The sequence below is a fragment of the Rhagoletis pomonella genome, unplaced genomic scaffold (assembly GCF_013731165.1).
Source record: "Rhagoletis pomonella isolate Grant_MI unplaced genomic scaffold, Rhpom_1.0 Rhpom_scaffold_01701, whole genome shotgun sequence".
NCBI classification, from domain to species: Eukaryota; Metazoa; Arthropoda; class Insecta; order Diptera; family Tephritidae; genus Rhagoletis; species Rhagoletis pomonella.
The window spans coordinates 14,259-39,911 of NW_023460255.1; the positions used below are offsets into that span (position 1 = coordinate 14,259).

The 25,653-nt window shown below is 33.7% G+C and overlaps 1 protein-coding gene across 1 annotated transcript; it reads left to right on the forward strand.

The window, feature by feature from the left end:
• Window positions 1-2,321: 2,321 nt before the first annotated feature.
• LOC118752631 (disintegrin and metalloproteinase domain-containing protein 10 homolog) lies at window positions 2,322-11,214 on the forward strand. Its single transcript, XM_036487518.1, has 6 exons — window positions 2,322-2,567; window positions 3,227-3,387; window positions 3,446-3,680; window positions 3,764-4,810; window positions 4,875-5,457; window positions 10,220-11,214. The coding sequence occupies exons 1-6, from the start codon at window positions 2,322-2,324 to the stop codon at window positions 10,351-10,353; spliced, it is 2,406 nt and encodes an 801-aa protein (XP_036343411.1). The 3' UTR covers window positions 10,354-11,214.
• Window positions 11,215-25,653: the final 14,439 nt, after the last annotated feature.

Below are 25,653 nucleotides of genomic sequence, written 5' to 3' on the forward strand. Positions count from 1 at the left end.
TTGAATTTAATTTTTAAGCAAGTGGCAGCCCTGTTCAAAATAGTTTCAAACTATAACCTTATTAAACTTTTCAGTCTGACACCACTATGGTTATACATATTTCAGTTACCTTATTCCCTGGAATTAAAGTTGAATTTAATTTTTAAGGAGATGGTAATCCTCCCACATGTTGTTTAGAAACAAAGCCTTTTAAAAAACTTCTCGATTGATACCCATATTGTAGTATTCATTTAGTTTAATTGCATTTTATTTTTTAGCAGCTGGCAACCCTTTTCATGTTCTAACCTAGATATAAACCTTCTCCGCGGCGATATGAATACGTAGGTATCAATGTTTCCACCATCGGACCACGATATCATGGAGTCTATCGATGTCAAACTGCAAGCAACTTTATTTTCGTTGTTTTGGTCGAATACTTGCACATACTTCTAATCTATTTACTGGACTTTAAACATTTGCAGTTTTAAATATTGAAACACGTCGTTTTTAAACATTTTGAGTTAAAATTTTCATGAAAATAATTTTGGCCGCCTAAATCGGTCAAATACCCCTATGTGCGTTGTCTAATTGTTTTCTAACCTAAATGTTTGTTGAATTGCCGCCTGCGAAATTCGCTTAAACAGTCAATGATACCAGATAGCATTTGCCCACCCCCGTTTAACTCTTCGCAGATGGCCTTGGGTATTATGATACATAATGCAATGCACTATCACCCTCAGGCCTTCGTGCCTTCAAAGCTTAAATCAGTCTCTTATAATCTGGGATGTGATCATCCTAACGAAAAGGATACATATCTATCTAAAAATTGTCCACGCCATTCAATCCTTTTTGAAGTTTTAACTTTGCGTATTTTAATATTGCTAATGCTTAGGCCTGGAACAGCATGGACCATCTACCTTTTAGAACTGCAAGATTAGTGGCCGGTTCTTTAACCTTGTTTGAACCATCTATGTACCAATTTACATAGGTATTTGAGGTCAACGGCAGGAAGCCGGTTTCGTCAGCCTTCACGATCTGATATGTGCAACACAAACGGGTTCGATTTTCGTACAAAATATAGGTAAGTTGGGCTAGTGGCCACTTAAAAAGCAGTGCTATAACTAGAACTACAGTATTAGGCTCCTTGTAATATCAAGATTTGGAATTCCATTTACCCTTGCTGAAGCAGTTTGTTCTAACAAATCTCGTCAAGAATTTCAGATTCACTACATCAAGGTCATCCAGAAAAAGCAATCCACAGTGTCACAGCTTCCTTCTATACAGAGTGGGAAAGTTACCAAGAATATGAAAAATACCCTTTTTCAATGGTTTTTGCAGCTTCTGTAGCATGTCCGGGAAGATGCTGGTCAGCTTATTCATCTCTAAGACAATTTACTTTAAGAACCACTTAAGATGATATTGAATGTATCATACTTTCTGAGAGATTACAATCTCCAAAGTCTTGTCCGATTTACATGGTCGCGTCTCTTTGCAAATCCGTCCACCGTGCAGTTTCCGTCTATGTATGTCCCTTTGTCGAGAATGAGTTCAGCTCAATAAAAACAAAGACCACACTGTAACTTTCAAAATGTACAAATCTGTAAAAAAATTTACAAATCGTGTGACCCCTGATTTAGAATATGATCTACTTTCAAATGAATTTCCGTCATATCTTGTAGCATTTTTTTAAATAAAAACGGTTTGCTGTAATTCTTGTGAATGTATAGCCTCCATCACCAGGGCTGCCAACTATGCTTAGATATGAAGTGCCATATTGAGGATAAAAAAGTGCCAAATAGAAAAATAAAAGTGCCAAAAAGGTGCCATTATTCTTAATTCTTTCCATTTAGAATTAAAATTGGAAGCACATTCCTAAAACAAAAGTCCAATGCTAAGATAAACCAGTTGTATACACTATAGAAATTAGAAAATTTTAGTTGAGAAAACCCAGTACACGCAAAGGATTTCACAAAAATGTATTGAAATATTAATATTTTTCAAAAGTGCCATTTTGGCCCTTTGTGCCAAATTGAAAAATTAAGTGCAATTTGAAGTAAAATAGGGCCAAAAATGGAACGGTTTGAGCCAAGTTGGCAGCCCTGTCCATCACTGCATGGTAATCGAAATGAGAATATGGAATTAGTGTTTCATGAAAAAAATATCCTTTCCCGCTTTATATTAAACTAGGAGCCATATGCTAAGATGGCCATAGCAATGGTATTTTTATGCGAGTTTGAACACATTGCTCCGTGCCGACCGAAAGAAAATTGACAGTGTTGCAAAATAGAACTTGCCTTATGCTGCCTCCAAATAATAAATATTTCAGAGCCATAAATATTATAATGCGAAAAATCAATAAAAGTGTCACAATAGAGCTTTATCTACATTGCAATGTTTTTCAAAGTTTAGAGTTTTTAAATGGCAACCCTTTTAATTTTCAGCACGATCGTGGCCGTAAATACGAGATTGACGTAAAGACGCGTGAGGAGATCACTTCACTAATCGCACATCATGTAACTGCCGTAAATTACATTTATCGCAATACTAAATTCGATGGACGAAGCGAGCACCGCAATATACGTTTTGAGGTGAGTTAAATAAAAATAAAATAATTAAAAATATAAATCCAGCAAACGCAGTGAAACCTCGGTATAAAGAAAAATTTAAAATCATGAAAAGCTTGCTCAGCCTTTTAAAAAACGTCTTGAGCAATCTTGCCATCGATGTTTATGGAAACGATTTCAACATATATGTAATACTTCTATATTGGCAGTAAGCTAACTTCTCAATGTGTAAGCATTCCGAAATCAAAGCGAGACAGTCTAGTACGGTTTTTGTCAATGTATTGTGTACTTGAGTGCCGTTTTTGGATATGTGTTGTGTACATGTTTATTTATAAACGTATGTGTTCCTTTTCTTTCGTACGTGTTTATTGATATATCTGTACTGTAGTGTTTTCGGACGGTACTAGCTCTTACTGCCAATATAGGAGTATTACATATATGGATTTCAACACCCACATTATAATACCGAATAAGCTGACAGTTAGAGTAGCATTTTGCTTTAATCTGAAAAATTAAAAAGAAATTTTACAACGATATTTTTTTTTGGCAATTTTAGAATATTTTTCGCTGCATTACAACATTTTTATTTATTTAAAAATATTTCCATACATACATACATGATGTTCTACAGTATATTTGCAACAATTCACGAACTTCCTCAATTATTCTCTCTCACTCTGCAGGTGCAACGCATCAAAATCGATGACGACTCCGCCTGTCGCAATTCATACAATGGTCCACACAATGCCTTCTGCAATGAGCATATGGACGTGTCGAACTTTTTGAATTTACACTCGCTGGAGGATCATTCGGACTTTTGTTTAGCCTATGTGTTCACTTATAGGTGAGTATTTTTCATAAAAGTGCCTGTATTAACCAATCAACATCAAAATCTTTTGCAGAGACTTCACCGGCGGTACGCTCGGCTTAGCTTGGGTGGCCAGCGCCTCTGGTGCTTCTGGTGGCATTTGTGAGAAATTTAAGACTTACACCGAAACAGTCGGTGGACAATATCAAAGCACAAAACGCTCGCTAAATACGGGCATCATTACATTCGTTAACTATAACAGTCGTGTGCCGCCAAAAGTGTCGCAGTTGACGCTGGCGCACGAGATTGGGCATAATTTTGGTTCGCCCGTAAGTAGCTATAATTATTTATTTGAGATGTATTGACATAAAAAAAAATTCTAATAATAATCAAACGCTTTTCCGTTCTGCAGCACGATTATCCATTGGAGTGTCGGCCAGGCGGCCTAAATGGAAACTTCATTATGTTCGCCAGCGCCACCTCAGGCGATCGGCCGAATAATTCTAAATTCTCGCCCTGCTCCATACGCAACATATCCAACGTTCTGGATGTGTTGGTCGGAAACTCGAAACGGGATTGCTTCAAGGTATCGGAAGGTGCCTTCTGCGGCAACAAAATCGTCGAATCGGGCGAGGAATGTGACTGCGGTTTCAACGAAGACGAGTGCAAGGACATTTGTTGTTATCCGCGCATCATCAGCGAATACGACCTCTCGATGAATAGCTCGGCGAAAGGTTGTACGCGGCGGGCCAAGACGGAGTGTTCACCTTCGCAAGGTCCTTGTTGCCTCTCGAACTCATGTCAGTTCGTGCCAACCAACTACCATCAGAAGTGCAAAGAAGAAACGGAATGTTCCTGGTCGAGCACATGCAACGGCACCACTGCCGAATGCCCGGAGCCAAAGCCGCGCGACGACAAAACGAAGTGCAACAATGGCACTGCGCTCTGCATACGCGGCGAGTGCTCGGGCAGCATTTGTCTGCTGTGGAATATGACTGAGTGTTTCCTCACCTCACAAGCGGTGCCGCAAGTCGACAAGCGTCGACTGTGCGAGCTTGCTTGTCAGAATGGTAACGATAGTGGTACTTGTCGCAGCACTAGTGAATTTGCTCATCGGGTTGGTCTGCCGGAAGGCGGCATTAACTTAAGGCCCGGTTCGCCATGTGATAACTTCCAGGGCTACTGTGATGTGTTTCTTAAATGCCGCGCTGTTGACGCAGATGGACCGCTGGTCCGACTGAAGAACCTGCTGCTTAATCGCGAGACCCTACTCACCGTAGCGCAATGGGTCACCGAATACTGGTACTATGTAGTTATAATAGGCGTGTGCTTTATCATTGTGATGGGCATATTCATTAAGTGTTGCGCTGTGCACACGCCCAGCTCAAATCCGAAGAAGCGTCGAGCGCGTCGTATTAGCGAAACGCTGCGCGCACCGATGAATACATTGAGACGGATGGTGAGTAAATGTGATTTACTTTTTCTAAGCTATTCCCTCACTAATATAAATTTGTTCCCGACAGCAACGTCATCATCAAGGCCGCGGCGCCGGTCCACGCAGCATACCACCGCCAGCGCACGAACAACGTGGCGCTGCCACCAGCGCCCATCATCGTAGTACGCATCCCCATAATTGGGATCGTCATCAGGGTGGACATTCCATAGTGCCGCTACCCACGGGTGGTCCACATCATAACCATCATGCAAGCGGACGCGCGCCAGCAATTGCAGCCAATGCTGCTGCAGCAAGCGGGCGGACGCCGGCCAACGGACGCAGCTCGCGGCCATCAACGCGACCTTCGAGCGGTACACGCAGCACAACGCATGGCGGGTATGCAGACGCGCCACCACCTGGCCTTGTGGTTGGTGGTGTGCCAACTGGTGTTGGTGTTGGTAGTGGTGGTGGTAATGGCGTGCCAAATGGCGCGCTAGTAGTGGGAGGCGCCGGCAGTAGTGGTGGGCCCAGCGGCGGTGTAATTGCGCGCCAGCAAATACCGCTGCCACTGCCGCACACCGGCGCGGTACAAGCGCAACATTTACAACAACAGCAGCAACAACAACAAGTGCAGGCAACACTCTCGCAGGCATTTTATGCGCCACCGAAAGGTGTGTTTCCACCGCAAGCGGTCCAAAAGGCAAAACGCGCTAAAGCGTCAAATAAAAGGCGCGCGTAGTTTTTATTTCAGTACAAAAATGTTCATTCATTTTCCTTATTGTTTCGTTTGTTACAATTTCAACGCACGCGCGTATTCAAAATTTACACAAACTTTACTCACTTGTGTACCATTTTCCTATATTTTTATTTTCCATTTTTATTTACTCGTAATTGATTTTATTTTATTTCTTTCCTTAAACACTTTTATCGAAAATCCATTCGATAATTTGATTCAACACAGTACCAGCCGCCAAACGAAATAAATCCCGCAATCCAGCAGCTGGGCGCTCTTCTAAAGAGCCGTCCCAGCGCGCGCAGCAGGCCGCGCCGAAAAGACACCGCAAGGTCGTTTACTGAACCTGTAGTCGTGTACCTAATGATCTCCACTCCAAAACAACTGCTACACACAATAATATATACCACGTTTTCATTCTCACCAAATTGGTATGACACGCTTTCCAATCCCTTACGATTTATTTTCGTTTACTAAAATTCTTTCACTTTTATTAGCATTTGTGTCACTTTCACTAATTTCTTAAATTTTTTTTAATTTACTGTTTTGTTTTAGCCGTGTTTGCATTTGGTGTTTTTGCACAAGCAAGTAAACATTTTTAGTTTAAAGATACATATATATATATATATATATATATATATATAATTGTCATTTGTATTGTTGTATTTCATTTAAATGTTGTTGTTTTGTTTCAGCATGTACCAGCGTTTGGTTTTACTTAAGCGATAATAACAAATAAACAAATTTATATGATTTATTTAGTATTCAAATATTTAGCACTAAACAAATAATAACTAACATTTTGTTTTTTTTTTTTTGGTAAAAAGTTTTTATTTTTTATACTAATGTTAATTTTTGAATATTCATACTAAAGACTGAGAATGATGAGTGCTTGAAATGAAATGCTAGATAAACTAATTGAAAAGTAGTAGAAACAACATTACGGATGAGACCACATCAGACCGGGTCGGTTCCTGTATAAAAATAAGCTTACTTCGAGAAAAATTTCGCGTCATACAAATAAACTGGTTTCAATAGCTGCTCTTATATTAATCAAAATATAAACCTGCTACTTGGATGCAATCACTGTTGTAAAATTTTACTAGCGTTCAAGCGAATTTAAGCACCCAGTAAAAATAAAGTTTTTCTGGAAAAATTGGTTGATTTCTCAGCATATCTCCATATATCACGATGTACATACATAGGTACTCCTATGTATTTAGTCTACTAGTCAAAAAATAGGATTTCCTAAGGTCCCAAATAGACATTTGTTTCAGTGATGAGGTCTTCATTCGACCCAAATCTTTTACCTCACATCAATTTTTTCGGGTTTGCAAACATCTAATAGCGGGATTAAGCTAAGTTGCAATTGGGTAGAGTAGCAGTTCGTGCAGCAAGTTATAGAATATGAACTAACAACAGGACAATTCTGGCCAAGATAGTAAAAAGTCTTTAGTAAGACAAAGAAAGACATATGGCAAGATAGTTCGATAGACTTTTGTTATTCAAGCACAAAAGTCTTAGAAAAACACGCTCTCATACACCACTAGTGGTGAAAAGTTATTGAGAGAAAACACTTGTATATCATTTAGCTCGCGTAGCTCCAACAGTCGCAATGGCCGAGTGAGCAAGGCATAGGCATTTCGAGAGATCCGAGTTCGAGTCCTTGAGCAGTGGATTTATATATGTATATATATATATATATATATATATATATATATGTATGTATATATATATATATATGTATATACAAGAGCGCTCGGGTATAAAAAAATTAGTTAAAAAAGAAATGTGCAAAATAAAATAAGTATAAGGGTATTATAACTTTGTTCACATAACGGTTGTTTGTGACAGCCAAAACGAATCGAGATAGATATAGACAAACGTATACATAAATGATCAGAATGAAAAGAAAAATCGATTAAGCGGTGACTGTCTGTCCGTTCGTCCGTCTGTGCACACGACAACTCGTGTAAAAATTTAGATACCTTAACGAAACTTGGTACGAGTACTTCGTACTACGTGACAATAACCACGCCTACCTCCCATATAACTGTAGTTTTCAGAAATACGAAAACTGCGATATTTTAGTAACTACTGAAGATTATTCACTCAAAATTGCAATACTTTTTAGACGTAAATTAAGAATATTATAAATTTTTTGAAAACGGGCGTAGCCACACCCACTTATGGTTACATCTGTATATCTTGGTAATCGCTCAACCAATTTCTCCCAAACTTGGCACAGTTGTTGGCTAACGTGCCAAATGGCTGAAAATTTTTTAAAATCGGACATTAACCATGCCCACATCCCATATATCGGTAAATTAGAGAAATACGAAATCTTCGATAAATCAGTAAATACTAAAGCTACTTTATTCAAAATTGATGTTTGCAATTATTCTTTACTAAGAAATACGCTTATGATAAAATTTTGGAAGGTGGACGTGGCAACGCTCTCTTATTATCACATATATGTATCCCGATAACCGTTCTACCAATTTGTACCAAACTCGGTGTGGTTATTGTGCTTGACACGTAAAAGCAAAACGTTGGAAATTATTGAAATCGGACTAATATTACGGCCACTTTTCATGTAACGGTAAATTTCAGAAATGCTTGAAACTTCGATATTTCGAAATTTAAGAACGCTTATTTACTCAAAATTGATACTAACAACATGCCCTTGAAAATTTGGAATTTTGGGAAATAAGTGTGATACCGCCCCCATATGACTATATAAGTTTATCTCATTATGTCTAACTGAACGTTCTGTCGAAGATGTTTAAAATAGGGGTAAAACCAACCCGCTTACCCCGTAGCGGTAGTTTTCGGAAAGGAGAAAAAAACATATATTTATATTGCGCCGGGTATTTAATGTTCGGCTCCTCCCGAACTTAGACTTTCTTACTTGTTTTAGTTTAGTTTTCTTTTCACTTTAGATTTTAATGTTTAAAAAAGGATTTTTTTTAATTTCATGTAATATTTAGAAATTTCTTCTATTTATTTTTTAGTTTTCTAATTTAATTTGTTTTTCTTTTGTCAATTTCATTTTCTTTTAATTTTTATATTTTATTGTTTTAAAAAGAAAATATAATTCTTTTATTTCATAAAATTTTTGGGATCTTATTTTATTTTTTGTCTTTTAATGTTTAGATTTTGCTAAATAAGAAATACACTTTTTTAATTTCATTTAATTTGTAAATATGTACCTAAATTTTTTTCTTTTTCTAATTCAATTCCCCTTTTAATTTTAGAAAGTATTTTTATTTATTTTTCCTTTATTTTCATTTCATTTTATTCTTTTATATTCAATTTTATTTTATTTATTAATTTTTATTATTTTAAAAAGCAAAAATATATTTTTGATTTAATGTTAATAAAAATAAAAAAAGCGATAAGCATAACGCTAAGGCCTCTTCGCTAGCAGATCTTTCAATTACACTTTCGAAAGACAGTAAAAAGTTGCCAGAATTGACAATTGCCTTACGAAAGACTTTTGTATTTCGAGACAGTTTTTTTTTTTAATTCGATTCGGTCCAAACTTAGGTAGTTCTAGGGATATTTTTTTTCTTTTTTGGAACATTTAATTTCGTTAATACATAGTTAAGCGTATAAGAGACCAACAATTGCGCTGGCTTGAACAAGTCGTACGCATGGATGATGATGTTTCGGTGAAAAAAATCCTTCGACACGGCTCCAATGGGTGGACAACGAACGTAAAGTCGCCGCCGAACACAATAAAAGGGCCAAATGTTTGCAGTTGGCAAAGATTTATACCCGGCCATGACCGACAAACCATTATAGTGCCAAATAAGAAGAAGAACGCCCACATATTTTGGTCAGATTTTAGTTAGGGTCTTAAAATGTCCAATTGATAGCGCGGTCGGATGTTTTAAACGTGTGGCAATTTATTTTATCAATGCTTTTTAATGACAAGCTTAGAACAAAAGTTAACTCCTTTGTAAATATGTATGCTGAGGCCAATTGCTTTTGTTTTTTGAACCAATTTTATTTTAACTACTGTTTATCAGTCTCTACTTTTTCAAATTTTTTCATCGCTGACATTTTGAATTTCTTATAGTCGTCAGTCGACGTACATGCGAAGTTTAGCGATATGGGGAATATTTTATTTATTTTGGAACGAATTTGCGTTTTCGTTCAAAAAAGTACACTTTAGGTTACATAATGCCGAAACCGGTCTATCTCCAAACCTGACATGGCAAGAGATGACTAAAAAATTAAGTATTTATAGGAGCTTTGTTTAACGCTATATAGTGGATACATAGGTTTGTAGAGCATTGATAGTAAGGAAAGATGTTGTGTATGTAGGTGGTTAAAACCACAAATATTAGCGTTAAAGGAAATGTTTAGAGTTTTAACTTAATTGAGTAGTCTCAATCATTTAACACTGTACTCGGAATATGTAAATGGCGACCTATTCATTTTGGGGCTGTACATACTAATACCTAGAACAAGTAAAAGAAAAGGCAGCAGCAGCATCATTTCAAGCTACTAATTTATTTTATTAACTGCAATGTAGGATTTTATATATGGATGAATGTGATTTAATTAATATTTGTGTTGAATGAACGATAATTAATTACTAACTTAATTTTAATTCCTTTAATTTTTGATCCTTTTAACTTATTTTACTTACCTTTCTCAAAATTTTCTCCTCAATGCAAAAAAACGAACAGCCGTCGCTCCGCAACCAGCAAATTATAATCGACCGCCATCGCTGCAAAATCCAGAGTTATATGCAGACGCTTATGCCGCGCTGGGACGGGGGGCATATGAGGCGACTACGCGCCCACCCAACAGCAAAGTTTGACAGCAGCAACAGCAATCTCAGCGTCAAAAGTTGGCTCCGCAAACGCTCAAGAAGCAGCTAAAATCAACAGCAACAAAAACCACAGAAGCAACAACAACACAAAAATCAAATGAACTCAAATTAAATGTAAATGTCCTTTTTACGCTAATTATTATTGTTTAAAACTAAAAAAATAAGCAAAACTAACAAATGTTAAACGAAACAAACAAAATAAGCAAACAAAGAAAAACCATACAAAAATAAATAAATAAATATATTTTTTAAATTAAATTGATATACAAAATACACACAAAAATAAGCATAACAGTAATCAAAGTGAACATAACCTAAATTAAATAGTGAAAAAGGTTAGAAGCGTAGGTAAAAAATGTGAATTTGGTTCGGGTAAATTGCGGCGAATACAAAACAGACGTAATAAATACTGAAATATGTATTTAGTTAATAGAATTGAAAGTGAAGACAAAAATTTAAAATATGTATAATCATCCGAATATTTTGTGCAGAGAACTAAAAAAGGAAATGTTAAAAATAATACATAGAAAGCGAAAGTAAGCAATGTAAGTGTTAAACTAAAACAAAATATAACGCAAACACGTCAAAACGACTATAAATAAAAATATGGATATAAATTGTAGAAAATAAATTACATAATTACACCTAAATTCATAATTCATAAGTTAGTTATGCATACAGAGAAAGCGTTAGTACTAAATGGGCGTAAACTAACAGAATATACAGTGAAATGAAAAACAAGTATAATTGATTGAGCGAAAGTCGCAAACAGATTTAGTATTTAAAATTTACAAAAAGAGTATAAAATAAAAGATGATAAAACATTAAATATATGTATTGCATATGTACGCTACATTTAATAATATTTTTTGCATGAGAATGAAATTAAAGAAAATCTTGGACCTGCAATAAAAATTATTTTACATTTACTAATTTTATGAAAAGGAAGCTGTTTGCAAAGAAATGTTCAAGGTGTTCAATTTGTGGAAGGAAGCGAACAAATTTTTTTAAAGTATGTATTTTTACATTAATGCCTCAATTTTATGCACGCATTTTATCTTTTTTTATTTTTATGTCTAAAAATACATATTTATTTTTGCGCACTTAAAAAGCGGCTTTTACTTTTTAGCTAGTCAGGCGTCAGGTTTTATTTATAACATTAAGAACGCGAAACTTCATTTCTAGCTGATATTATAGACAGGAGAACATTTCAAGAAACCACTCAGTTCCAAGCTGGCATTCTCAACACTCCCTTATTCATAAAAATAAAATTAATTTGTAAAGCTTTATATAGGGACAATTTTGAAACAAATTTCTATTTTTAGAGCATTTAAAATCATAAAAAGAAAAAAAAATTGTTAAAAACGTTTTTGTTACCATCGCAGAATAGGTCTGTAAATGTAAGAAGCCAGTACTATATCCCTCAATTAAAAAAAAAAAAACGAAATCATGAAACTATGTCTGCAGTGGGATCACGATAGCTCGTAATCCAAGTTTCCACCAAAATATTACGAGTTATTGCGATTTTTGAGTTAGCGAAATTACGTGTTATAGACAGCAAATATATATTTTATAGTAACTTTTTATTTTTTCATCATTTTGTTTTTATAATTTCGCATTTTATTTTTATTCGCAGTTTTGTAACTGCGTTTAAAAATTTTACACTCAATTTGGGATAAAAAAAAAAGCACTTGAACTCCGAATAGGTCGAAAAAGTCAATTGTGCTTTTTATTTTTATTTCATTCATAACGAGTTAAAGAATAGGACAGTTTTGCAAAACCAAAAATAAGGCTAAATCGATTTGAGAGATTGCGAGGTTGCAGGTTATCGAAATTACGCTGTATATGAATCGTGAGCATTTTATGCCATTGTTAATCAAACGTATTTTGAATTTTTTAGAAGTCTTTGGTTTACTTTATTTAACAAACAAAAATATACCTTTTTTTTTTGGTGAGGTGGTAAGGATTTTCGGTGCTTCTTTTGGATAAATAAAATAAGTGACTTGATCCTTTTCCAAACAATACATTTTAAATTTCTCTAGCCTCCTGTATCAAAATATGAGTTTTCATATAAAGTGGACTTAGCAACTTTTCACTCTAAGCTAACGATATGTACATACATTAATACATTCATACATATACTGGATGAATATTCGGAAAATAATATAGAATTTCGAAGATCAACATAAAATATGTTATATTCAGTTAATAAGAATTTATATTTTTAGAATTTTTTGAGCAATAAACTTCGCTTCAACCACACCACCTTGACTTCTTTTGGTGCGACGCTTCCTCTGGTGATTACTATACATACATATGTACGTAATGTCATCATCGATGCTAAATATATCTACGATTCGAAATTTTTTTTTTTAATTTTTTTGCTATTAAAGATTTTTTGCATATTTTAAAGAGCCGTATTTCGTGTGAAAATTTTAGAAGTTGCTTGCTTTTCCTGCGAATTTTCAAATTTGTCAAATAGGACCGTTTGCATTGCTGGTTTGGATGTGCAGCAAAAATAAAAATAAAACAAACGCCTGATGTTAACCTAAATTGCTAAGATACGAATACAAAAAACATACATATTTTGTTCAAATTTGCTTCATAAATGCCTCATTATTTTAATCATTATTTAAGCTTAGAATTACATAGAGTTTAATGAAAGCAAAAGATAAATAAAATAGATACATATGTATTTTTAAAAGCACATAAAGTCATAAAATGTCATTTCCTTTACTGCTTTAGTTTATCTTTTTTGTTTTAATACGATCTTATGCCTATATGTATGTAGATTAAGTGATATTGTAAAACTTGCAGACATTTGTAAGAGTTAAAATAACAAAACACTCATATAAGATTAAAATAAATCAAATTGTTAGTTGACTTTCGAAAACTTCAACTAGAGATATAATTATATGTATTTTTACGTAAATTTTTAAGTATTTTCTATGTAAAATGTGCTCATTAGAAATAAAACGAAAAAATTAAGCGAAAATCATCAACATTTATGTTTTTATCGAAGTTTTTTTTTAATTGGAAAATACTAAAAAGGCATTTGTGTATCTTTTCCTCTGTTGGACTCTATTGCGTTATTTCTTTGTCTCTGCACTATTTCTGAATGCATTTGAGCGCACAATAAGCTGAAAAAAATGTTAAACACGATTAGTATATTCATTGCTTCTTAAGTATTTTTTTCGATAAATCTCACAACAAGAAATATGTACATATATAAATAGTAATTAAAATCCCAGGTATTTAAATATTAAAAATTATTATACTGTGCATGTTATTTACTGGTTTGAAAAAACTACACCTACAGTCTAAAAATTTTTGTTTAAATTTGCGCATATTAAGATAGGTAGGTTTCCTCTCTTAGTGAATGCAAATTTACACACCGTGTTCATTAAATTAAACACTACTTGCTTAAAGCTCAGTTAGTCTAGACTTAACCGTAAGAAATCATTAATGATTACTCAACACGTCAATTTAAGTCATGAGCGGAAATATTTTGTTTTAGTATTTTCTTTTTCAGCTGTTTAACAGTTCGCCGCCTACAATGCCACATCAAAAAAATTCATGCAAACAAAAATGTTTGCTTTAATTTTTTTTTAAGAAATACAAAACCGAGAGTCTGGCAAGCCTGATTCTCTCACCGCTCTCAATTTTCGTAAGGCCGTAACTTAAGAACCTAAATCCTACAGGTTCTTAAGTTTTTTACGGTAAGTTAAGTTTTAACTAACCGCCAACACAGTTTCTTATATAACAGCTCGGCTAAAACATTAAGTTAAGTTAAGTTACTGAAATTAAGTCTAGACTAACTGAGCTTTTACTTTTACTTATCATATGTGTGGCGTAAACAAATTTCAAATTTGTTTGTTGAGTTCTAAACATTTATTGTTCACAATTTACACATAAAAACTAAACACTGTCTGTTTACTTTTACATATAAAATTTGTATCGTAGAGAAAAATTACACACAAAGCGTTTAAAATTTAGTAAAAATGAGCACTTAATATTTATTATTAGTAAAAAATATATCTTTACTTTGAAATGTTTTACAATTTTATAATTTTTTAAACATTTCGTGTTCAAAATCAAATCATGATTATTTTGTGCGTATATTTACTCAGGTTCTGGGTGAAAAATAAACACTTTTTAGTAGTAGTTTTACCTGCACTTTTTAGAGTGTATACAGTGTTTTAATCTAGTACTCAAAGTTCAAAAGAGGCATATTATGTCAAAAAAAAAAAGTAATTTTCCTGCCTTTTCTCCCATGAGACTATTTCTAAGAGGCTCGTATATAAGGCCGGCTGCACTGAGCAATTGCTCACTTGGAACGCTTGCGTGTGGAGCGCTCAAATATTTGCGTGCCAAATTTTTCGTATTTTAGTTTAGTTTTCTACCATTATTTTCTACGATTATTTTCACCGAGATGAGCTCATTTTTCTTTAAGATAGGCCTTCAATTGAGCTTTAAATTCACATTTTTTAATGTATCCAGATTCTACATCCGAGCCTTCGCTTTCGCTGGAGGAATCTAAAATTATTTCTAGGTTGCTTATACGACTTTTATCAGTACTTGTTGAAGGCCCATCAATATTGCTTGGTATACTTCTTAACCTTAACCTGAAGCTAAGAAGCCGGTTATTGTCCGCACCATGGTTAGACAGACCACTTCAACAATATTTAGAGTGGACTCTCTGCCCATGTACACATTTGCATTCGCAAAACATTCGCATCTTTTGATGCGAATGTGTAAAGTGATGCCAAACATTCGCATAACGAATGCGAATGCGAATATTCGCAACATCCTGATACATACATATGTATGTATGTAGTTTTAGAAGAACTTTGGACACCATCTTTCGCACCGTTCTCATCTTTAAGGCAAAAGTGAAAAGTTACGAGAAGCTGTTCTGAGCACTGCTGATACTTATTATAGTATGTAGATGCAGGATTAAATAGAAAAGGCCTTAAAAATATAATTTTTATTAATTTGCGCGAATGTATGGCTGGGTGCGAAACGTGTGGAATGTTATCATTAAGTTAGAAGGAAACAGCTATGTATATGCATTTATTTTCATAATATCTTTACTTGTAAATGCCTTATATTCACGTAAACCTAGTAACTTATTTGGGTGGGCTTTCCAAAACGGAACCAATCGAAATTTCAGCGAAAGTATAAGGAATTTCGTCATGAAACTTGGTGAGGATGTTGGGGGAGGCCTCCTCAACATGAATTGTTCACTCTCACAATATAATTGCTAATAGTATTTTAGCAATTTGTTGTTAAATAATGTCCACTATCACCCCCTAATTTTTTTAAAATATGCCACTTATCACTTATATTTTGTGTTACATATTATACTTTCAATGCTCACATGCGTATTTTATGCTTTTATTATATATAATTCACCAATTAATTAAGTAAAACGCGTTTATAAATTTGTGTTCACGTTTTACCACTTTTCACAAACAAACAGAAATAACAATGGCCGACAGTAAGAGCAAATATGTGCTGCCATACGTTTTAAAAGTAAATACGCCACCCAGTAACACCCAGTAACCATATATTAATATAGGTCCATATATTCGAAAATTTTTCGGCTGCGGCGCTTTATATTCTAAAAATCGATACTTCCATAAATAATGAAAATTTTTAATTAAAAATCGCGCGATTTTTTATTAAAAATTTTCGCCTGCGGCGCATTATATTCTAAAAATCGATACTTCGATGAATAATGAACATTTTTAATAAAACATCGCTTTTTATTATAAAATCAATACTTCGATAAATTATGCAACTTTTTAATCAAAAATCGACCAATAAATAATTAAATTTTTTTATTAAATATCGCGCGATCATTATCTGCATTTTTTTATTGCTTCCGTTTTGTGTTTTTGAGGCATTTTTTCATATGTATGGCAGCACTAACATTTCCGTTCAATTGGTGTACAAAGCAAAAGGTGAGGTTAAATTCGGTATTTTTTGCAACTTTAAATGCGAATTACTTTAAAACTATAAGCCTCCGGAGGGTGGGGTCTTCAGATTTAGAATCTGAAAAAGCTCCTCTATACTCCCTAATATTTTTTTTTTCAAAGCCTGGATGCGTTTTGGAAAATTTTCCCACTTATTTAATTTTGTCTGAAAACTCGGTTATGAACGAGGTTAACGCGGTTACGAGGCATTTACATTTCAAAAATACATATGTAAAACCTTATATATGGGTTACTGGAGCCTTAAAATCGATTACACAAGTGCGCAATCATATGCTGAATAAGAACCCGAGCATACCAAGGAGCTGATATCTGCCGCCGTAACGCAATCTGGGTAAATTCCTAGGGCTGCAATGATTCGTCAGTATATCTGTTACTAAGTAGTTAGCCCGGGCAGACGTTGTCCTGCTACACATAGATACATAGGCAGGTTACATACATTGTAGATATTATGGGTCTTCACACCAAAGCTTGGTGCTCGGTAAATTGGTGTTCGGTAATATTTTCCCATGTATTTTGTTTGTGTAACACTAAAAATTTTACAAAAAATTACCGGACACCGAGTTGCCGAATACCTTTCATTTGATATCGAGATTTACAAAATATTGTTATTATTGTTCACTACGTTTGAAAAAAACACGATCTCTGGTTACGGTTCAAACATCAGCCAGGGGATGGTGTCCAAACGGTAAATTTTTTGTTGCTGTTGATATGCGCATGTTTATATGTATATATACATACTACATTATTTTGTTGCTATCCTACCTATTTCTCCCCAACATAAACATATGTACATATGAAGCGTAGCCGCGAATAACATTGGAAAACTCTCGCTTCGGATATGGGCAGTTTGTAGTTAGCGTAAACAAACATAGCGACACGGGATTTTTAAGAACGTCTCGCAACGTATAGAAAAAATTTCGATGAAAAAATAAAATATTTTTTTCCTATCTTTTAAGTTGGAACCAACAATACACACCCACAAAATTTCATTGAAATCGGTTAAGCGGTTTCGAAGATTAGCGTAAACAAACACAGTGACACGGGATTTTTACCTTCCTTTTATTAACTCGGGATGTAACTATGTAATATTGATGCGCCTAAAAGATGCAGCGATTTCTATTCTCAAGTTACATACCTGATGACAGTACGAATGGCAATTATAATAGGGAGGTTTTAGTTTTTTAAACTATAATTTTATTATAATATTATTATATTGAAGTTGTTTGATAAAGCGAACCGAAAATATGTTAGAAATGGCTAGCAGCCTTATCGCGGAGATTAATTTCATGTCAAACAGGCTGATTTCGCTTATTTTGTATTTTAAACGAATATATTTTTCTAAACTTTTGTTATGAATGTCTTAAATTTAAGTGTGAAGTTTTATTCGCAAACTTAGAAAATAGCAAATTGTTTCACTTTTTTACTTAACACGCGTTTGTGCCAACACATAGAATAAATATTACAGGTATTGTCTTCCCAGCTATCGCACATTAAATTATGCCTTAATTATAAAACATCATTGTTGCCCATGCTTAAAGGTTTAAGGTAAGGGAAAAATGGATATTTCAAGCACTATGTACACATATGTATGCATTTTTTTAAAAAAGTTTTTTTGCTGAGAACTTATTTAAATTCCAAAAGCGAAGGCCAATTGAATTAAAAAAAGAACCTACCAGTGGGACCGTTTTCATCCAAGTGGATCAAAAGTGATACATTTTTCGATGAATTTTGGAGAGATACTTCTTTCTAAATTTTGTTACATTTCGAATCGTGTAAAAAAATTCCCGTAGAAGCCGAAAAACTTGCCAGAGATCTTAACAATTTCTTCGCACATAGTGACAAAAGGGTGGATGAATTTGCCGAGTTTCAAAACTACTACGTTGGGGTTAAAAATAATAAAATTTTTCGAGTGTCAAACGTTCGATGGTTATTGCTGAAGCAAGCTGTTGATCGTTTACTGTCCCAGTGAAGCGAGTTGCAATTATTTTTAACCGACTTCCAAAAAAGGAGGAGGTTATCAGTTCGTCGGAATATTTTATTTTTACTTATTTTTTTTATGTATGTTACCGCATAACTTTGGACCACGTCAACCGATTTCGATAATTCTTGCATAATTTGCATCGGAAAGGTAGTGTCTCAGAGGTGGTCCCATACTAATCTGGTTGAGATCCGATCAGTGGATCATGAGATATATATATATATATATTTTTTTTTTATATGGGAGTTGAAGTCGGTTTTTTTTGCTAAAAATTACTTGTTCATATCTTGTTTCGATAACGGTGTGAAGTAAACGCGATCTATTGCGGAAAAAATTGATTCCGCAACAGTAAAAATTTAATATTAGTTTTTGTCAATTATTTTGGATATTGTCAATCGAATGAGCATAGAATTTTAAAGCGATTAATACAGATTGCATAGATTATATAAATATTAATGTATGCCAAGTAACCCAGCTGATATAGACCAAACGTCTAACCCAGATAATCATATACCTATTAAGACGTACATACATATTTGTATATCAACAGCATATTTAAGGGAAGTCCAAAATTAAAAAAAAAAATAATAATAAACTTCAATGTTATATTGAACTTTGTTTGCAAATAAAAAAGAGATTTGATTTTAACAGTAAAGTTTGAAAAGCCTTGCATGTATTGATCAAGTGTCATATAAAGAAAGCACTGATTAAATTTTAACAGTTTTAAACAAATTTCAAAATGTTTTCCAACTTTAATTTGCAACTTCTTATGCGCATATTTACACAGATTCTGGTTTAAAAATATACACTTTTCAGTAGTGGTTTAATACGGTTGACAAGCGTTCTCGCTTTTTTGCATAAACAGCCTTTATTTGCTTTAAATCATGCATTTTCCTCTTTTAAATGCGCGTAAGCATCCGAACAAATGCACAAAATTTTCGAGAGTTTACTCGAAACAGGAGAATTTTCGATGACAACACTCGTAAAACGGCCACCTGTTGTCTTTTGTACCAGGGTTTTGCGAATATTCGCATTCGCATTCGCAACCGCGGAGCTTCCGCATTAATTTTAACATTCGCATTCATAATAATCAATGCGGAGCTTTTGCGAATGCGAATGTTGTGCAAGTGCACCGATAAAACGTATATATGGCAAACAAAATGATAAATTGTAGCCAATATTTTTGCCTGTGGTCGTGGGAGTATTTGTGTAACAAAACTGGTCAAATGTCATATTTATCAACTTTGATAAAAATGTCTTTAAACATATCATTTCTTAAGGTATATAACCGAGCTATCAATGGGCAGTCATACAAGTTCCAACCAGCGTTGCCAGGTTGACGTTTTTAACGTCATTTGAACCTTTTTGTACCCTGTTGACGTTTGGACGTTTTTTATGTAAAAAATGACGTTTCTTAACTTCCCAGGAATTTTTTTCTCTTACTAAATCTTGCCAGTAAAACTGATTTTGAATTATTTTCTTAATAAATCTTTACAAGCTTTGTGTTTTGCAGAAACTGCTTCAAAAGATATTTATTCTTTGGACACAGATGACTTAAATATGATGCATACACAGCGTACGCGCATTTTTTTTTTTTTTTTGAGTCTTGGACTAGTATGCGACTTTTTAAGACTTCATTGAAAATGTAATGAACGCAAAAAAGGCTGAAATATTGCTATGCTCCTTCTTAACAAAACGTAATTTAGCGTTTTCGACAGCCGACCCACTTACCAAATGTCTACAAGAAAAAAAAATTATTAAAAATCAACGCGATTATTTATCCCCTTTAAAATTGCACATTATTGCCCTGAAATTTAATGGGCTATCAAACTGCATACTCAAAATTCTAAAAAATCTAAATAAAAAGTTGAAAATCTAGCTGAAGCTTAGCCGATTTTTTATAATTTTTGCACAAAGTTTGAAATGTGGATTTATATTTTGTTTGTTATATAATGAGCTTTTATGGAAAAATAATAAACACTAAATAAACAAAGGAAAAACAGCCAAAATCGATCAAAATGGAGATGACTTAATCAGCTGTATGTATAAAATGATTTTTATATCAACGATCTTAAACCAGTTTACAATGAATTTTAAATGTGCAATGATATTTTAGTATACCTTACGTACACATGTACCTTTGCATACAATAAAAGTTTAATAACAATTTTTTGTACATTCATTTGAATAAGACGTTTTTGGGTAGGAAATGGCGTTTTTTCAGACCAAGAGAGACGTTTTCTCATGCCGAAGACCTGGCAACACTGGTTCGAACTTCTACTTGACCTTTGACGTATGTCAAAGAGAGTCCCTTTCATACTATTTTTTTTCGTACCTGCCTTGCTTTCTTTCTTTATTATGATTTTTTTGGACCAATCTTAAAAAAAGTACTAGACACGAAAGAAGAAAGTGTGCACTGTATTTCTTAACCAAATTTTCGTTATTTGCTGGTGATGTTAAATATATTCTTTTCAATAATTTAAAATGGGGCTCTTTGGGTAATTTATTTTTAGCAAAAGTTTAAAGATCAGTAATTTTATTACTTGTCGGGCAATATTTTTTTCGTGGGAATATACATTGGATCCTTGGCTAAAAATTGCTGTGGTAAAACTGTTTCTTTGCTATTTATAGTCAAAGAGTAAGCTTCTTCAATAGGGATTTTAAGCAGAAATGATCTACGTCTAGCTATAAGGAGAATCGATGCTCAAATAATTAAAAAACTATAGGTCTGACCTTTTTTAAGATACAAATTACGTAACTATCTGAGATTCAAATGCATATAAAAAACGAGGTGCTTTTTTAAAAAATAACAATCAGCCTCATTGTGTAAGTCGTAAATTAAGCTGAATTGTACGACTCGACAACATCGGCATTGCCTACTGTCGTGCTGAAATAAGTAAACGACAAAAAGCGTCGAAAACTATGCAGTCCTGCCCAGTTTTTTCAGTTTTAATGCACTAGTCGAGTCGAAATTTTAGGCAATAACATGAAATTTTCGATACAATGCGACTCTCGAAAAACGACTTACTTTCGATACGACTCTCGCAATGAGGCTGAATATTCCGATCCGGCTGGCAGCCACGACTTTGAAAACAGAATTTTGTTCAAAATTTTCATTCGTGGAAAATAATAATTTATTTTTTATATCCACCTATTAAGCTCGCTATAAGCACAAAATGTTCAAACCAGGCGCAGAAGAAAGCATTAAAAATTAATTACAAAAAGTAAAATCGAAAAACGCTGATGAAGTTACAGATTCCCGAAATTCTGAAACATCCAAAGGAATGAGAATGAAGATTAAATTTTAAAAGTCAAAAAAAAAACGCGACACATCTGGTTTGGCTTGTAAGCGCTGTTTAAACAACGATCTCGCCATTATGCTAGATTCTAATTGTTTCTTAAAAATACTTGACATCCGCATTCGCATCCGCAACCGCGGATGCTAGCTATTAGATATTCGCATCCGCATTCGCATCCGCGGATGTCTAAAATTCCACATTCGCAACATCCCTATTTTGTACAAGTAAGCAAACAAAGGAGGCGAGTCTGACGTCTGCGGTAGCCGAGTGGTAAGAGTTGCGTGCTAAAGGCCTGTAGCTGCCAGGTTCGATCCTCGGTTTGAGCGATTGCGAAAAATTTTTTTGTTTTTATTTTATTTGATTTATATTTTTGATTTTACTTTATTTTATTTTCATTTGTTTTATTTTATATATCTTTTTTTATTTTACTATTAGTTAATTTATTTTTTAGAGTTAAATTTTGTTAAAAAAGACAACAACAACTAACTGAAAGCAACGTTAAAAAGTATATAAGTATAAGTTATAAAAAATGAATAAAAAAGAAATAAACCCACTCGAACCCACGCACTTGCGGTTCGTTAATCCGCATTACTGCCGTGTGTCAGGGCAAAACTATTATGCGCATTTATGTTTTACTTGCAATTTTTAGAGTGTAACGTATACGGAGTGTTTTGGGAGTGCTCCAATAATATACCCAAAAGGAGGCTTTACGGTTTTTCAAAATGCTCACAATATTGTTTATAATTAATAGGTATTTGCCAAAAACGAAGAAGTATTCAAATTTCGTCATCATTTCTTTTTATTGAAAATTTAATCAAAGAAAATGATTTACATATTGTTCAGTAAAAACAAATAAAGCAGAAAAAGAATGACAAGAACAACAAGAATTGGCTAAGAAATTTAGCTTGAGTAAAATTTTCTTAAGGCAGTACGCAGTTAAGAAATTTGCTACGCTTTCTACTTTGGGTTTCTGAAGCTTTTTGTGAAAAAAGAGCACAAAGAAACCCGTGTTTGCAACAGAAGTATATGCCCGTCCCATTATTTCTTGAGGAAAGAGTGAGGCAACAGGCTGTCACAGGCTGCGAAGTATCAGATGTCAAAATTCCTTGGACACACACACTAAATAATGGCAATTTTTTTCTTGGCCGCTTTCTTCAGAACTGCATACTGGCCTTTACAGACTAGTTGAAAAAAAACAAGACAACAAAAAACACTTTATCTCCCTTCTCACTCCATATTCGGAGCACTAATACGCAAATATCACTCACTATACCTACCCTCCCTGCAAACCATTTTTTTCAGAGTACTCTGAATTGTAGAGAAATAAACTTTACTCTCTTCGATTCTCTTACGAAATTTCGGAAGAAAATCGGTAAAACAATGAAAATAATGCTGCTATGTGAAGAATTTCTTGCAAAATTTTTTTCAGAATTTTCTTTATTTTTCGTACAGAAATTTCTTTACGAGTTCGTATCAACCACTTCATATAATTTTCTTTGAAGATTCGTAAAAAATCGTTACAGAAATGAGATACTCTTAAAGATTTCGTTAGGATTTTGGGAACTTTGGTTTGCAGCCCTTCAAAGGAAATTATATGAAGTCGTTGACACGAACTCCCAAAGAAACTTCTATACGAAAAATAAAGAAAATTCTGAAAAAATTCTGCTAGAAATTCTTCACTTAGGAGCATTATATTCATTATTTTACCGATTTTCTTCCGAAATTTCGTAAAAGAATCGAAGTGTTCACAGTTTTTATAATTTTAGAAAACTCGGCAATAAATCGAATGAGATCTTTACGAATTCCTTAAAATTTCTCTACAATTCAGAATACTCGGAAAAAATGGTTTGCAGGGTAAGCGAAAAATTAAATTTCTACCTGTAAAACTGTCATATTTTTGCTGCCGAAGAAGTAAAAAAATGTCAAGTACATAATGTAAAGCAAGTATAATTAGCATAGTACAGGGAGTAAATACATATAGAAAATCCAAGACGTGTAAAGTGGTGAAAATATGTAAACTTAAATATTATAACTCAAATGCAATGCAAGATAAAATAATTTATAGATAAAAAATAATAATATTAATAAAAAGTAGGGGAGCCCACGATGCTAAATCGGGATTTATTCGAACGTCGTGGGGACTTATGAGATTTTTAGGGTTAGATGATACAGATGATCTACAGGCCAAAAAAAACGGCGTCAGTTTGGATAGCTCAAAGTTGTTTATGCTGACGGAGGAATGTATGTATGTAAATCTGGCGGTTTGCATGGCGCGAGTGGGAGTACGAAAGGGTAAAAAATGGGGGAAAAAGATTTACTCGATCGCGGGTTGTCGAATGAAGGCTGCCAAGCTTGTCTTCTTGACCGCATCACATTTTTATACAGATTTCGATACCCTGGTGGTGCTGTTCCATAATCAGACGAACTTGTGCAGGGATTTTTTTTTTAAATCTGATGGTGTAAAGCTAAATTGTTTGCATTTTGAGATGTACAGTAGGGTCCTCATCGAAAAAAATTTTTTAACTGTGACAAGAATTTGTTACTGTAAAGAGTGTAGTTGAAAAGTGCAAAAGTTTAATGAAAATTTGCAGACTGTGTGTATGTAGTTTCACTTTAAATTTCTTGACGGATTTTTGAAGTTTCATAATTTGTTCATATTGCTAGCAGCGTTGCCACACTGTTAGTAATTGTAAATAATTCAAGGTATTTCGAGATGGAATTTTTTTACATTATGTAACTTGAATTTTTGAAGTCTTTTTAAACGACCCCATAAAATAATTTAAATTTACTTAGCAATACAAAGGATAAGCGCATATATATTTAAGTTCAATTTAAACGAAGTTTACGTGATCTGAGTTTAAACTGGCACTGGAAAACTGACCCTTAATATTATTAAGTGGTACTACATACCTTACTTTTTGTGTCATGTTATCATCACAAATTGAAAACGTTGCCCGAATTCTGAAATTTAACGAAAACGTTGTTTCATAACAGTTATTATATGACAAATATTTTTTATTTCGCCAATAACAGATATAACCCAGGGTTTATTTTTTACGTTGTTTGATAACAGTTATTGCCCAAAGTTTATTTTTACGTTGCTTGATTACAGTTATTGCCAAATGTTTATCTTTTACCTTGCTTGATAACAGTTATTGTCCAACGTTTATTTTTTACATTGTCTGATAAACGTTGTAAGATAAGAATAATGCCGAAAATGGAGATGGAGAAGAAGAAAAAGATGATGAAAATAAAAGTGAAGGAGTGAAATAACTGTTATCAGACAACGTAAAAATAAACGTTGGGTTATAACTCTTATCGGCGCAATAAAAAATATTTCTTATCTAATAACTGTTATGGAACAACGTTTTTCCGATAAAACTTATAACTGTTATGTCCGTGGTTATCATGCATGGCAGAAAAACGAAGTTTCACTCAGCATTAACTTAAAATTAAATAATTTTTTGACAATTAAAAATGAAAATGAATAAATAAATTATAAATCAGCAAAATGAATAAAATTAAATTAAATTAATGTTTAATTTCTAACCTAACCTACATGTGTATTAGGGATGTTAGTCCCGTGATGCCGACATTTTTTAAGTGCGGAATTTCTGATTTGCAACGGTGGCAACAATAGCAATGCCTTATGTTGACCAGTTTTTGCTATATTTCTTTTGTTTTTTTAATATTTAATATTTTTTATGTATAAATGTCTAGCTAATTATATATACACATAACACCGAGTGACAAGCAATTTTACACACACAAAAATACCAATATATTCGCGAAGCCATGGCCAAATATATGCATTAAAATGGCGTTTTTACTTTTTCTCTCTGACGTCAGGATTTTTCAAGAGGACTTTGAAAACTGAATAATATGAGTAATTCAGAAAATGGTCTAAAAAATTTAGTGCAATGTACTTAGGAAAACAGTATGGGTATCAAATTAAAGAGAAAATTTTGTAGAGAAATAACAGCTTAAATTTGATGGTATATAAGGTATTGAA